Below are 15,785 nucleotides of genomic sequence, written 5' to 3'. Positions count from 1 at the left end.
GATTCCCGGAGTGTGGCAAAAGAGAACATCTGTCCTCCCCGAACCAAGTCGCCCAGGGTAAGAAAGCCAGCTTCCGACCACCACCTTAACAACGATGGATGCATACCTTCAGGAAAAAGGGGGTTGGACAACAAAGGCGTGAGTGGAGAAAGTGGACCCGCCAGACGTAGCTTGAAGCGCCAGGCCCGCCAGAGAAGGAGCGCAGCTGATATGGTAGCGGAGGAGGAAGGACAGAGAAGCGTCGGGTTATCCAGCCATAGGACTTGTCCAAGGTGCTGGTGCAGGAAGTGCGTGCGCTCTATATCTACCCACGGAAGGGTGTTGGGTGGGTAAGACCAGGCTTCTAACTGAGAGACTCGAGCCGCCACGTAGTACAATAAAAAATCTGGAACAGCCAAGCCCCCTGATTGCTTTGGTTTATACATGGTGAACTTTTGAATGCGAACTCGTCTATCGGCCCAGACATACTTGAAGACAGTGGATTGAAACGCCGCAATCTCCTCTTTCCTGACTAGTACAGGTAGCGCCCGAAAAAGATACAAGAGCCTGGGCAATAAGTTCATTTTAACAGCGTAAATGCGCCCTAGCCACGATATATTGTAATGGGCCCATTGGCGCAATTCCGAGCGTAAAGTGTCCATAAGAGGCGGATAATTGGCTTGATAAAGTGTTGTAAAGTCCCTGGTTAGACGTATGCCCAAGTACTGTAAAGACGAATGCTGCCAGGAGAATTTGAAGTTGGTCGCAATAAGTTGTTGGACTTGGGACTCCAAATTAACATCCAGCGCCTCACACTTGGAATCATTTATTTTATAACCGGAGAAACGGGAGAAGTCCGACAGGAGGCGAAAGAGGTTAGGAAGTGAGATAATGGGGTTCGTCAGTGTGAGCAGAATGTCATCCGCAAACAGGCTTAATTTGTATTGCACTCCCTGTACCGCAATCCCCTGTATGTCCGGACTGGCTCTAATAGCTGCTGCAAGTGGTTCTAAACATAAGGCAAACAAAAGTGGGGAAAGAGGGCAACCTTGACGTGTGCCGTTTTTAATGTCCAACGCCATGGATTCACACCCCATCAGAGCCACCGTTGCCGTAGGACAGCTGTACAGCGCCCGCACCCCGCTCAGAAAACTGCCTTGAAAGCCAAACCTGTTCAGCACCTCCCACATATAAAGCCAGTCAATTCTATCGAAGGCTTTCTCGGCGTCTAAAGCCAGTAGCATAGATCTCTGAGTAGTAGCCTTGGCCGCCTCAATCAGGTCAATCGTGCGCCGAATATTGTCAGCAGCCTCTCTGGAAGGGATAAAACCAACTTGGTCTGGATGTATCAGGGATGAGATGACTGAACTTAAACGAGCTGACAGTAATTTAGCATAAAGCTTGATGTCGGAGTTAATAAGCGAGATGGGGCGATAGCTCCCACAAGCAGAAGGGTCTTTACCCTCTTTATGGATTACAACAATTTTAGCCTTCAACATTTCACTGGGGGGAGGGTCACCCCCGAGGAAGCGTTGAAAAAGCGCCAGTAGACGAGGAGTGAGGAGAGGCTGAAACTTTTTGTAGTACGAGCCGGGAAGCCCATCCGGGCCAGGAGCTTTAGAGGTCTTGAGTGTAGAGATCAGCGCCCGAATTTCCTCGTCCGTAACAGGGCTATTAAGAGACTCCAATTGAGATTGCGAAAGAGGTGGTAACGCAATTGAATCCAGGAAGCGGCGCAGGGGGCGGAGGTCTTGGAGGTTCTGAGGAGCCTTGTTGCCGTCGTATAAATCCTGATAGAATTTAGCAAATTGATCCGCTATATCCCTTGGATGTATCCAGCTTTTCTTGTGGGAGTCAATTATCTTGGATATATTTTGAACTTTCCTTTGAACCCTCAAGCGCCGTGCCAACATGGAATCTGGCTTATTCGCTTTTTCAAAGAATTTTTGTTTAGTAAGGTTCAGCGAAAATAAAATATCTTGGCTCAGTAGAAGGTTCAATTCCCCCCGTGCCTGGACAATGTCACGCAGTAGGGAGTCGTCGAGAAGCTGCTTGTGGCGGGCTTCCAAGTCCGTAAGACGAGACGTGAGGGACTCAATCTCGGCCAGTCGCAATTTCCGGCGTCTCGCCACTATTTTGAGGAAGGAACCTCTGACGTAGGCTTTATGTGTTCGCCAAACCAGGACAGGGTCTATATCCGGGGCCTCATTGAAGTCAAAAAAATTCCTGTAAATCTGAATTGATTTCCGAGAGTATCGAGGGATCGGTCAACAAGAACTCGTCTAGTCTCCATTGCTTAGCACCCTTGGGCCAATCAGTCAGATGAAGAATACACTCGACAGCTCCATGATCGGTCCAAATGATGGGGTGAATCCGGGCAGCATGCAGGGAGGTAGCCATGTGTTGACCGATGAAGATATAATCAATCCTCGAGTAGGACTGGTGGGGATGAGAGAAAAAGGAGTAGTCGAGCTCTTTAGGATGGAGTATTCGCCAAGCATCAACCAAGGCCACCGTTTTTGCACAGTCCTTAAGGCGCTTAGAGTTCGGCGGGGGATGAGACAGCGGAGACGGGCCTTTTCTATCCAAAAACCCATCCCATAGCGTATTAAAGTCCCCACCTACAATGAGGCTGTGTTTGCGGTATGGCAACAGGAGGTCTGTAATGTGCGAGTAAAAGCCCGCAGCCACCGTGGACGGAGCATAAACGTTCAGGATCGCTATAGGCTTGTTTTGAAGAAGCCCCGTTAACAGGAGGTACCTGCCCCACTTGTCCGTGTGAACAGAGTGCAGTTGAAATCCCAGGGAAGAGCGAAAAAAAATACTGACCCCATTTTTCTTTTGACTTGGATGGACGGCGTGAAAGTGTAAATCGAAGGACTTATCCCAGTATGAAGGTAAGTGATTACTGCGGAGATGAGTCTCTTGTAGGAGTAAGACGTCACCATGTAATTTTCGGTAGTATCGCATCGCAGCCCTACGCTTCTGGGGCGAGTTGAGGCCTTTAACATTATGAGATATTATTTTAAGAGCACTAGACATTCGGTCCGGCGAATGGAAATGGCATGGCAAGGCATCCGGTGAACGAGGAGTCACAACCAACTGCGCCCTGAAAGGAGGTTAGAGAAGAAAAGCAAGAGAAATAGAACAGAGAGAAGAGAGGGAAGAAGGGGGAGGGAAAAAACAATGCAAAAATACATGTACATAGTACATCCAACATAGTGATAAAAATCAGAGACACTGGTCCCCAAATAATGAGCTGTGCGTAGCGCAGATGACCAGTAAAACACTGCACTGACTTGGCAGGTGGTATAGTGTGTGTAGCAAAGGAACACGTCAGGCAGAAAGAGGACCAACTCTGGTCACAGGGGGTGTTAGGGAAGGACCAATCAAAATGGTGTCTCCAGCCCTCCTTAAACCAGAATTACCTGACTGAAGGAAACATATTAAACCCAATACCGTGAGACAGGGACGCAAGGGTCCGCAGATAGATAAACTAGACGACCAACAAGTGTGGGTGCATAGGTAGCCGGCAAGGCGGCAATGTGTGAATAAAACCTAACCAAACATAAAAATAAAAGAAATCGTGTGGCGTCCCAGCAATAGAAAAAAAATAAAAAAGGCATTAAACGATACAGAAAAGACGGCGGGCTAAACTTAGCTGCTGCCAGTCCTATCTCACCACAACAGGGAGGACACCGCCATCCAAAGTGCAGAGCCGCGTACGGTGTTCTGCCCGGCCCGGGGTGCGGAGTAGGCGCAGCCGCCACAATACAGGCGACCCAAATCGGCCTAGGGCATCACTGGCGAAGAGCCGCGGAGACATGGCGATGAGTGTCAGCAGGGGTGGCTGGAGACTCGGAGAACGGGTCGCGGGCAAGGCTGCAGGTGATGGAGAAAAGAGCACGGACCGGAACAAAAAAGGTAAGGCCAAGTCTAGACGTCCGCCGACCGATCTGTTGGCACGCCGTCCTGCTCGCGCCTCCGCGGTGTTGGCGGCACCTCGAACCATTCCCCCGAAGGCAACGATCCCGGGTCTTGTCTGTTCCTCTTACGGCTCGTGGGCAGCGGTAGTAACTCCAGGTGATGTAGGAGCTCAGCCGCCTCGGTCATAGATTTCAGGAAATAACTGTTGTCGCCCGCAACCACCTGCAGGGCAAAGGGGAACCGCCAGCGGTAATACCTTGTGCCCGCAGATGATCCGTAAGGGGCTTGAGAGCCTTCCGTCGCTGCAATGTCCGTGGTGATAAATCGGCATAAATTTGTATCTCCACATTGTCAAGCGACAGCGTGGTAGCTCTAGCGGCCTTCATGACCTCCTCTTTTGTGGCATAGTCCCTGAGCTTCACTATGATATCACGCGGCTTGTCAGAGGGCCCTCTCTAGTTGGTCCGTGCGCGTGCCAATATCAGCAATATCCTTCTTCAGGTCGCGAAGTTCGTCCCGGATGTGATCCATAAGGTCCCGTTTCACCGAAAGGACAAGGTCCTTGATTTCATCAACATCGCGCCTCGTGCAGGAGACAGCATCGCCATCAGGATCTTGGCCTTGAGACGCCATCGGAGAAAGCGCGGGAGCGTCGAGGTGAGTCGACTTTTTCTGGAAAATGTCTGGCACCACTTTCTTCTTAGCGGGCTTGCGGACACCTCCTGGCATTCCCACAGATAGTCGAGCCAGAAAAGCGTTTGTTTGTCAGGTAAAACGCTAATTTTGAGTGCTTATGACAGGGCTTCGTGGAGGAGCAGATTCACTGCACAGCCATTTCGGAGTCCAGTCGGCGTAATTGTGTTTTTAACCTCTTACTGAACAATTCTTATGGACTGATTTAACACTTTAAACTATATTTTGTCTTTGATCCCAAAACAGTGTCTCGTTCCTCCTTATGTCGAAGAGCACTAGGTGTCCCATGCTTCAGTGAGCTAATGCTGACAGTGTGCATTTGTTCAGTCAGCGTCTTTACTTGTGATACGCAGATGGAACATTCCTTTTTTATGACTGCCATTCATTTGTTCACCTAGAAGTCTGATGGCTCCACGGATATTTTGGTGATACATTACGGTTCATCTTCGCCACGATCAATCTTTAACAAATACTCTTTGATTGTTGGGATTCACATATCACCAGGGCTGTCATTGGGTTGTATTAATAAAATAAAAGACATTTTAACCTTTTAAAAAAAGAAACAAAAAAACCCAAAACATTTATTAATCTGTTGCCTAAAATTGTGACGCTGTATTGGGAGATACCTAATCTTGCCTAAATCATTTGCCCTTCTGCATTTGTTCAATGATTCTTTGTCAATGTGTATTTATAAATGTTTATACATTTTTTCTTTATGTGAAATAATGTGTATCCAAATACATCTTATATTGTGTTTTTTTTTCAAACAAGAAATATTTATTGCTTTTTCATATCATGTATTACTTTTAATAATATGGTGCGATGGTATGATGCCTATGGATCCATAATTGAAAGCAACGTTGTGTCAATAAGAATTAAAGTAGCAAGAGCACCTTACTACCCGGTTTCCCTGTCACGTAGCCAAAGAAACAAACAGGACGCTCCATCAACGTCCAACTCATTTAAAATGAATGCTTTTTATCGCCACATATTACAGATATACCCATGGCAACGTTATGTGATTCCCCTTGGTGAAAATGATTCTAGGAAAACATATTTAAACTCAATCAAAATGAATTTTCTTTTTAATTAAGATTAATTATTGCATTTTCTGCGTGCTTTGGGGGGACCTTATCTTCTAAGAGCATTTGCTAAACCCTCATATCATCTGGAAAAGGTCCAGTTCTGTCAACAGATGTGAGACTTGGCACAAGAGATGTCTCAGAATTAGCTTTAAATGTATTAATCTCACTAAATAACACATCTCCGCTTTTCTGAATACCTTTAAAACGATTCACAAAATACCTTTACGCAAACAATAGTTGAGATTACAAATTTAGCCCAAGGGGTTTGGAGAACCGGAATACGTTGGCAAATGTAGAGAAAGCATTTAGAAAATTGGATTAAAGCGCAACAAGATGATCTTGCGGTGACAGCTATGAAGCATGGCTTAATTCATGGGTATGGGCAAAAAAGATACCCAGGTAAGGGCTTAGGGAAGAACTAAGATATGAACCCAGGGTTTGACATATGGGGGTTTTCACATACTATAAGAACACTGTCAGGCTCCATCCAGGCTGCGGAGTTGCATGTCTTTTGTTTCCCTGTCTTGCTGTGGTCCATTTCTGGATTTCTGTATGTTCTGTCCTGAACCTCTGATTCCTGGATTCCAGTCTTGCTCTTTGCTTCAGCTCTGTTTCCTTTATAAGGTGCGTCCCACGCGTTTGTTCTGTTTGTCTCAGTCTGCAGTCTACAGGTATGTCTCTTTGATGTGTGTTTGGATTTCATGTTTGGTTTGTTTAGTACCTCTGTAGGCAGGATTTAGCGTTAGGACCCACCGTCATTGGAGTACTTTGGCGTAGTGGTGGGCTAAGCATACTATGGCCATAAGATGTGACGGAATCTCCAATAGTTATCACATAGTCCTAGGCTAGTTCCTGTATTAGTGTGTCAGTCTGTGATGTAACCTGTATCCCCGGTAGAGGGGTGTCCTGTCCTGAATCCCTTGCAGAGGGGTGTCCTGTCCTGTTCATGTCAGATCTTGAGTATTCATTGTCTTGTTCCCTGTTGTGTCCTGTATTATGTATATCCCGTCTGGTTATGTTTCTTGCTTGGTCTCCCTGTTCCTTGCTCTGTCCCCCTTGTTTGTTATTTTTCTCCTGTACTCTGCTTAGCTTTCCATATTCCCAACTTGCAGCATCCTGCACATGATTCTACTGCTATGGCTCATGCCTGCTCCAGGGTGCCTGCAGGATATCTCCAAGTTCCGGTTAACATCAGCTGCCATGTCAGGGCGCTGGCATGTGGCTGCACAACCCTAAATGCCCACCGGGTGAGTGCAGTCGCCCTGCACCAGGCCCTGTCCTACTCCACTACTGCGCAATAACTCCTGAACTCCATCTTTAGGCCCTTTTGGTCTTTACAGTCGTCTGTATGGACCCAGTTCCTGACAAACACTGGCTGCACAATGACATGGTGAAGCCAAACCACCAACTACAGAAGCAGTAGGGACAGAATTACTGAGAGGAAAATTATTCTCCTTTCAGCTTCTATAGTGCCTATACTCATGGGTTAATTTGAATGAATTCATTGGAAACTAAGTATAGTATAGAACAGATGGCATATGAAACATCATCGTCATACATCTCTGCAGCTTCTAAAACTGTATGACCGTTTCAAAGTGTGAAATAAAGCAGGAATTCTATTTTTCATGGGAAACAAATACCGGTAGAATTGTGACCCTAATCCTTGTTTAGACTATACCAGAAATGCTGCATTGGGGTATAATGTATAATATATCATGTAAACAACATTTTCCACTGAACTAGCTACATCGCTTGGTTGTGAACATTTAGGTAGAAATAATTTAAAACTCACCATTAATACTTAAAAGCTTACAAAGTAAAAGGTGCATTAGTGATTAGCAAGAAGGGCTGTGCTTGCCCTGCATAATGCATTGGTAAATTAATGAGATTTACTATACATTATGGACGGGCATCTCTGCATTTCTTGTAAGAGAAGGTCACTGTGGTTGGGCCATCAAAATGGTTATTGGTATCAAGGATATCTGCAAAGTTCGAGGTAGGTGAACACACACTTTAGGGGAAAGAGATGTCGAGGCCCATGAATGAAGGAACTGTTGGACGTTCTTCAACTTGTAGTAACCTTTGGGTATCTCATCCCACATACGGCTAGGCTGTCTGGTGAATGTGAGTGAGCACTCGGTCTGTGGTGGATTTACATTCATTTTCATTGGATATACTGAAAATATAAATACTGCTTTCTACTGTATGCTCTTGGATCATATACTATGTTATTATATAGTATATATAAAAGGATTAAGGGGCCGTTTTCTTTGAAGATTTGGGTATTGAGGAATTGCTTTGAATTCAGCTTTTAAACAGTTAAATATACTTAATTCTTAACGAGATATAGCCTAAAGAAACATAAAAACCATAGACGGTACATTGAGACTCAAACGTTAATCGGTGCTTGGTCTTTTATTGTATTCAGGATAGCCTTTTGCCTAATCCATGCATGTTTAGCTTCCCTTAATTCATACCAATTAGTATGCTAACTTAATTTTGGGAGGAGGACAATCTTGCGACTTGATAAATGAAATACATCACATAATGAAAGGATGCTCTAAGCATTTTCCGCAGAGTAGGCACATTTCACATCCGCCGATAATTTATAATAATCGTAATTGGGCATGCAAGAAAAAAAAAAGAAATTATATACGAGAATGGATCGTCTGAGAAAACCTCATAATTATTATGCCTGAATTAAAAAGTTTCTGAAAAGGCTGAATTTTCCCCCCAATACAGCCAGTACTAAAATAATACTATATTGAAAAAAACTCAATGTAGTGGAGTTATCAAGAGTTTAAATTACTTTTAAAAGAGTATTTTTAATAAAACCTTTTATATTAATGTTTAAATTATAAACATTCAGCATTCTTCTTACCTCACTCCAGTTCCCAATTATCCAGTAAACTTTTTCTGACACGTTAAAAACCAAGTCCGTGATATTTATATGCGGCGCTGAATTCAAGAGACCACCGAGGGTTGTGTTATTCAATTTCTTGGATGAATCTTCTGAAATATTAACAATAGTAACTTGAAGATTATCCAGCTCTTCGGAGGTATTCGCCGCAGGGCTAGCTAAATTCTTTTCACTTAACGTAGCATTTTGTTCCGTGCCGACGAGGGAAATGAAGACTTTAATATTAAACGTTTGTGGACTCTCCGTCGTAACGAGATTTGAATTTGGAGTTGGGGATTCAGAAGGATACGTAATAGTACTTTGATTATATTGTATCACGTTGGCTCTTCCTTTATGTCTCTTACTCCTGGATTCAATGATGGAATTCTCTGTATCGCCGTAGCTATTTGTTTCATCATCGGGCCCGTTTATTTCCTCGGATGCTGTTTGAGTTTCTGGTTCCTCGGTGAGAAAATCATTAGCAGATGTTATATTTTGAGGTATTGCTGTGGTGGTAGATAAAAAATAGTTCTCTGTTTTATTTTCCATATCGGTTTCTCCGTAATGCTCTCCTCCGGTGGAAACTGTTGGAACGGGTTTAGTAGAATTTATCTTCCTTTTGTTGTTTTCTACAAGGACAAAATTATATTTGTAATCCACATTAAAATGGGTGGAATTCGGAATGTCGTTGATTTGAAAATCTTCTTTGATTGAGTTTACCACTGGAGGTAAAATCATTTTAGGAGCGGATGTTGTGAGTGATTTGGGTATTTTTGTCACAGGGTGATACTTACGGATGACTTTTCTAAATATAATGCGCTTTGTTGGAATACCTGATTTTTTGGGGATTACTTTGATTATTTTTTTCCCATACTTGTGTTTTATGGGACCTGGTGGGAGATTCTTTTGAAGAGGGCATTGTTGAAGGCCACAAAGAGCTTTTGAGTTGGGTTTTTTAGATGCCTCGCATGGCTCATCATTGTTTTTTGAACATGTGACATTACGTGTCCGTACACCTCCACCACATGTGATGGAGCACTGCAAAGTAAACAAACAAAAAGTTTCATTATTTATTTGCCTGATAGGTTCTGGGATACATAAAAAATGTGATTCAGCAGGATCCCCTACTTGACCAGGGCCCTTGACCAGGGTTACTTTATCAGCACATCAGCACAAAATGAAGAGGTTATTCTTCTGCTTACTATATCCTAGACAAGTAGGGGCATAACAATAATTAATCAGTTATTCCCTTTTTATGGTTTTAATTAATAATAAGGTACATTTCAGCAATCATATGCACTGGGCAAATATATCCAGCAACCTCTTCTGGCTAGTGCAAGGTTTCTAGGAGCTCTAACAAGAGCACCCCTTCTTTTGCAAGCAGGAATCATGGGGAGAAAAGAGGAGCCATAGTGTCTTCAGAATGTTTGTTTATTTAAATAAAGTAATACATATAATTGTTGGTGAGGCTGATTGGGGCAGTAACTGTCCTTTTAAATAAACTGGAGCCTCCCCACCCTTCCTTTGCCCCGGAGAGTATTTCTCACCTCACTCCAGTTGCTAACTGTCCAGTCTGAAGGACATAAAATATCTCTGTTACATGATATGTATCCTTTCGGCTTGGTGAGATGGTGACAGTCCTCCGACGGAAGAGCTTGCTCATCAGTGCCCACAGTCCTGATACAAAGAACAGCTCTTTTTTTCTCGCCAGTGGGTCCACATGTGCTGGAACACTGCTGCCACTCTCCAACCCACCACCTGCAAGAGATTGTGCCATGTACGTTATTAAAGGAGAGCTGATCATTTTCCAAATGGTAGCAGAAGATCAAACAGCTTACATGAATTCACAATTATAGGAATTCTGTGACCTCTCTCTTCTCTGACCTTTCTGTATTTGTATTCGTTGTACATTTCTCTTGAGAATATCAAAATGGCAGATGGCCAGCTCTCTCAATGTTTGGAATTCATTATTGTGTGCATTTTAGATGCATGCCACGCAAGTACATTTTGCAAACAGTAATTAGAACATATTTCTAGATAGGCAGTACACATAAATTTTAGTTTTACATTTCTATTTCTGTGTGATCATATCAAGTAATTAGCTTCACACAAAGACTTTGAAAGACTTTGAAACATGCCGGCGTAACAGTGTCAGAACAAAAAGCACATTGGAAGGAAACGTATATTTAGAAGATGCCTTCCCATGCAGTGAAAAAGAATTCTTTGTCGTTTTGTGTCAAAACGACGCTAGATGCCGTTCCGGGAGGTAACACCTGCATTTTGTGAACTGTTGCCAGCCCCTTTAGCACATCATTTGATCGTATGTTTAAAGGTCACATCCTTAAAAGAAAAAAAAAAGCGGATTTGTCATCTGATAATCACTGTAATCAAGAAAGAAAAAATAGTCACAGCAATTTGTTATGATTCACATAGATGGCTGGATAAAGAATGATCTAAAATAAAAGAGTGCATCGCTCGTGTTACAAGGTGACAAGTTATACTTGTACAATTTACTCAGAAAGCAGAGACGGAAAAAAGCTAATGTGGGAGACGATCACCTTTTCAATATGAGGCAGCGTACAATTATCCAGTCAATCAATAAATACAGTTAGTTGCGTGCCTGGTCCCTCCGTCTATATAGTGCATTCACCATTTTTGACCCATACTTTAACTTAATAGTGGTGCTATGCCTCAAAGTATGAATCAACCGCTTTACCTACGCCAAAAGTAGCCATTTTTAAGGTACATTTTTAAAATGAATCTGAAAATGGGTAGGGAATTTGTATGTTGTTGAAATCTAGGAATAATAAGGGAGAATTATTACAGTAATAAAGAAATCTGAAGGTTCTAAAACAAAGAAACATATAGTGTGGCGGCAGGAAAGAACCAACTGGTCCAACCAGTCTGCCCAAGCTCTTCTAACGGAGAAACTCAATAGAATCGGCTCTTTCTTTTGGTTAAAATTCAGTCTCAATGACCTCAGTAGAGCGAGAGGGTAATAAAAGTGTGATCATTGAAAAGAGAAAACACTTGAAAGGAAATAATACTTTTCTTAAGCATAAAATCACAAAAAAAAAAAGAAATACGCTCAATGAGCCTTCTACTAGATATTTCATGAATGAAAAGTGTTTCATATGCAAAAACTGATAGGAAAAACCGAGGAGAAAATTATGTCATTTCTGACACAAAACAGACGACAGGAAAACAGTTTCTATCCCCTAAGTCATGTTTTCATATTATTTCATATATTAAGTTTGATCACGTATAGATGTCAAATAGACAAAAACCAGATCCAACCTGAAACTAATAAAGGGATATCTGCACACTTGTACACTAACAGCCCCTATGTCAAACCTGTTATTAGATTGTTTGTTACTGTTTTTTTGCTTTATTTGTACAGATGCTCTCATTTCCTAAGAAAATACATTTTCAGATTGAATTTGGCAATTTATTAAATTCAGTGTAATTAGTTAGCAAGCTACGTTATCCTAAATGGAAAAACAATTGAAATCTTGTTGTGGCACTTGTCTTTTTATTAAAAATGCTTGGGCGATGGACCTTATTTAATCGTGTGACTTATTTTAAAATTTCTATAATGCTTCCAATCAGCCTTTGCTGAAAGAGCGAGAAGATTTCCACGCTGTCAGCACACATAGGGTTTAAGTAAAATAATTTATAGTCTTAAGGGCTTGTTCAGCTGAATCAGAATGATACGTACATATATACAGCCAGGCTTTTAGTACATATTTGATATTGTAATCATCAAAAATATTGTGCACATGATCGACATTAATAAAAAAAAAGTCATTTGGCATTCATGAATTCCATAGGGTAGGCTACCCGGAGCATTTCTTCTTCTGAGGGGGAAGCTTAACACCGGGGCGGGGTGGCCATGCATGTAGGTGGGGCTAACGTGGGGCTAAGCACTCATAGGGTGGAGCTATCCCCACATAGGCTTAGGTGGGTGGAGAGGAGGAGGGGCACGGCAAAATATAACTCCTCTGCCTGGAGAACTTGACCTGGAGACCCAAGGAAGCAGCGCTCTACCCAGAGACTCTGGGTCAAACCCGAAGAGCTCCCAGGTATGATAATTTCGTACAATAGAAGTTTGGGTAAAAAAAATGATTTAATTCCACAAACCACGCCTGCAGTATCACATTTTCAGAAGAACACTCAACAGACAGAATTGGGTATAACTGTGCTACCTACTTAATTTTACTGAAACATTATTATTAATGATATCTGAAACTGAGTTTAAAAGTGTTTATATTGGGCAATTGTGGATCGAATGCTGTTTTTTCCTTGGGGAATGACAATTCCTCTTAAGAAATGAATGAATATCGGTATGATGAAGCAGAAAGACTGATTTATGTTTCGTTTCAACTGCAAGTTTTTCAATTACCTAACATTTCAGCGATGTCAGCACAAAAAAGGGATTGAATATGTCAGCTGTCTCTGAGAAGTGTTAACAACGGTCACATCTGAGGCAAAAATGAATAGCTGGACAACGATTTGGGAACTATGTTTAGAAACGGCTTGGCTTGACAGCATGAAAATACTTTGATTTTTCCGTAATTTCTTTAAGTTAAAAGCGTTTCGGAGATCATCAAAGCTCTGCTTCCAGAGCATTTTTGAAAATAGGGATCATTAAGATTTGAAGTGCATATTAGCTATAAACATAAAAACATATTTAGCAATTGTTTCAGTGCCTGAAGTGACAACTCTTTCATTTTTTTCTTACAGAAACACTCTATTTTAACAAGAAATAAACATTTTCTTGTTATGATGATCTGGACCCACACTTCAGAGAACTGTAACATAGGAAACTTAGCCTTTGGTAGCACCGATTGTCCCTAGACAGACATTTACATTCTAAAATACGTCACTTTGCGTAGTTTTCAATAAAAATGGCAAATAAAAACAAATGGCATGTTTTATGGTGACTGGCAATGCGTAATTTTATATTAAAACAGAATGTTCCAGTAATTGAGTGAAACATATTCATTTTACACAATTAATAACAGACTCATAATCCTACTGGAGGAATTTTCACGTTATATTACCTGGGCGGACAATCTTGGATGTGACATTTCTTCTGTCTTGAAACCGGTTGAAGGTCTTGATCACAGAAAGTCGTAATAACAACTCCTCTTTGCTTGTTTACACATTGGGCTACCTGTCGCTGGGCACCTGTAAATCAGACACAAGGTAACTGTTAATAAATGTAATCCTCACTGCCTACAAAAGAATGACAGCAGGGCACCTGTATCTATGCAGGACAACAGGGCAGCGCCCAAACATCAGGACTATCCCACGAAAACTATGACTCTTGGGAGTATCACATCTGAGACAGGCGGCCATTAAAGGCTGGCAGTGGCCCTATCACATTCGCCAAATGTGCTCAATCTAGGCACCTTGAAACAGGAGAGAAGAAGGAATATACTGTTTTATGAAATATAATTCCAATTTTTCCTAATATAGGGCCCGCGGAAAGTGCATTTTATACATGTATAAAGATATACGATTTATATAGACCTAAGAAACTTAAATGTATAAGTGGTAACCAGGTGGTATGTCACCATTAGAAGGTCAAAATCTTGCACAACCTAAATAAAAAACACGATTCAAATCCCGACTTCACTTGGAAGAGAAACATCATTTTAAAGATACATTGTATTTACAGTCGCATCAGCACGGGGTCAAAATTAAACTTTCAACAAGAAACTAATATGTATAAAGCGATAAAAGTCCTCACACATGCAACAAAAAGCAAAATAAATGAGAAAAAGTAAAATAAATGAAAAAAAATCTACCGTGAGGGCCAACGAGAAGGCCTGTCACAGACCATGGAGACCGGACCCCCATCCGCTTACCCAGACCATATACAGGTACTGGGTGTACTTGATGTGATGGCGGCCCTGAATATGGCCCTTTGTGTGTAATGGTTCCATTGCTCGGAAAGGGATTAGTTAGGAGTAAGTGATTGACATAAATGTGTCATCATTCACCTCGTATACAGTAATTTAGGAGGACCGAGTCTCACTGAAAAATACTGTAACCTCTGACTATTTATAAAGCTGGTGAATCAGACTTTGCCAGACAATTATTTTCATCATGAATGGTTTATTTCAGGATGAAGCAGTTTAGTGATTGCTGTGTGACTGTGGCAATGCCCACATATATGTAAAAAAAATATGCATTCAATATTAATGTATATATAAAAAAACACAGTTAATGTCTTGGTAATTGCTATTTTTTAACTTACATTATAAAGACAAATAATTCTAGGTCAGAACTCTTCTAGGGTTCTTTATCTCTTTGACAACTGAATTATGGGTCAACTAAGCCTGGGGTAGTAGCATAGATGGCTGTAACAAGTGCTACTGTTCTTTTGATGACACGGTTTGATGACATCATTAAACAACCCTGTTTCGGAATCTGCGGATGCTTGGACGATAATAATTCTGTTCAAATTGCCAGGGTTCAAAGATACAAAGATTTATTTATCCTGGATTAATGTGAAAGAGGAGCTCCGAAGAGAAGACTGAATAGTTTAGTCACTGGCTAATATGCATACATGTTTAGGATACCGCAGGGTGGATTTAAACCAAATCAATTGAAATGATGATTTTTAAATGAAAAGACTAATTCTTGCAGGTAGCTCTAATATTCAATACTTTCAACCAGGTGAAAAAACCGCTATCTCTGAACTGATGTTAGTTCAATAGGTTAATCACTCATTTTTGGAGAACTACTTCAAGTGTTTTATTTAACTAAACCAATAACATTATATAGAATGCATATTCTTGGATTTGCTGAAAGGTCATTGTTTTTTTAACTGAAGTGGTTAAACAATAAAAATATTTAAAATATCTACATCACTAAACTCTATTCCATGCTAAATAACCTTTGAACTATAACGTATCTTAAATAAAAAACTATCTTTAAATAGATTTTCCTCCAAAAGCATTTCATTAAAAAAACTGATTTAAATAAAAAAATCTGACTTTTTTTTTTTAATCATTGATTTTAATCCACAAAAAATGGATATATAGTTTAAAACACAAATTAACTCAGTATTACAGTATCTTAAAGGACATCAGAGGAGGGTGGGGGTGTCAATAAGCTCCTTGGAAACGTTCATATGGACTTTATTATAACTTGACGTATTCAACTGATTTGCCAAATATAGTTTTTTTTTT

The 15,785-nt window shown here is 41.3% G+C and overlaps 1 protein-coding gene across 1 annotated transcript in view; it reads right to left on the bottom strand.

Annotated features, from left to right (window-relative positions):
* Positions 1–15,785, bottom strand: part of ADAMTS12 (ADAM metallopeptidase with thrombospondin type 1 motif 12) — a 161,570-nt gene that overhangs the window by 22,080 nt on the left and 123,705 nt on the right. Inside the window, exons 17-19 of the mRNA XM_053448139.1 lie at positions 13,647–13,773; positions 10,131–10,341; positions 8,566–9,621 (exon numbers count right to left, since the gene is read on the bottom strand). Coding sequence (XP_053304114.1) covers positions 8,566–9,621; positions 10,131–10,341; positions 13,647–13,773 — 1,394 coding nt within the window. The remainder of the gene's footprint in view (positions 1–8,565; positions 9,622–10,130; positions 10,342–13,646; positions 13,774–15,785) is intronic.

This window comes from Spea bombifrons, chromosome 1 (genome assembly GCF_027358695.1).
Source record: "Spea bombifrons isolate aSpeBom1 chromosome 1, aSpeBom1.2.pri, whole genome shotgun sequence".
Lineage (NCBI taxonomy): Eukaryota > Metazoa > Chordata > Amphibia > Anura > Pelobatidae > Spea > Spea bombifrons.
The sequence above is the reverse complement of the archived record's forward strand: the minus strand, read 5'-3'. Positions and strand labels throughout refer to the sequence as shown.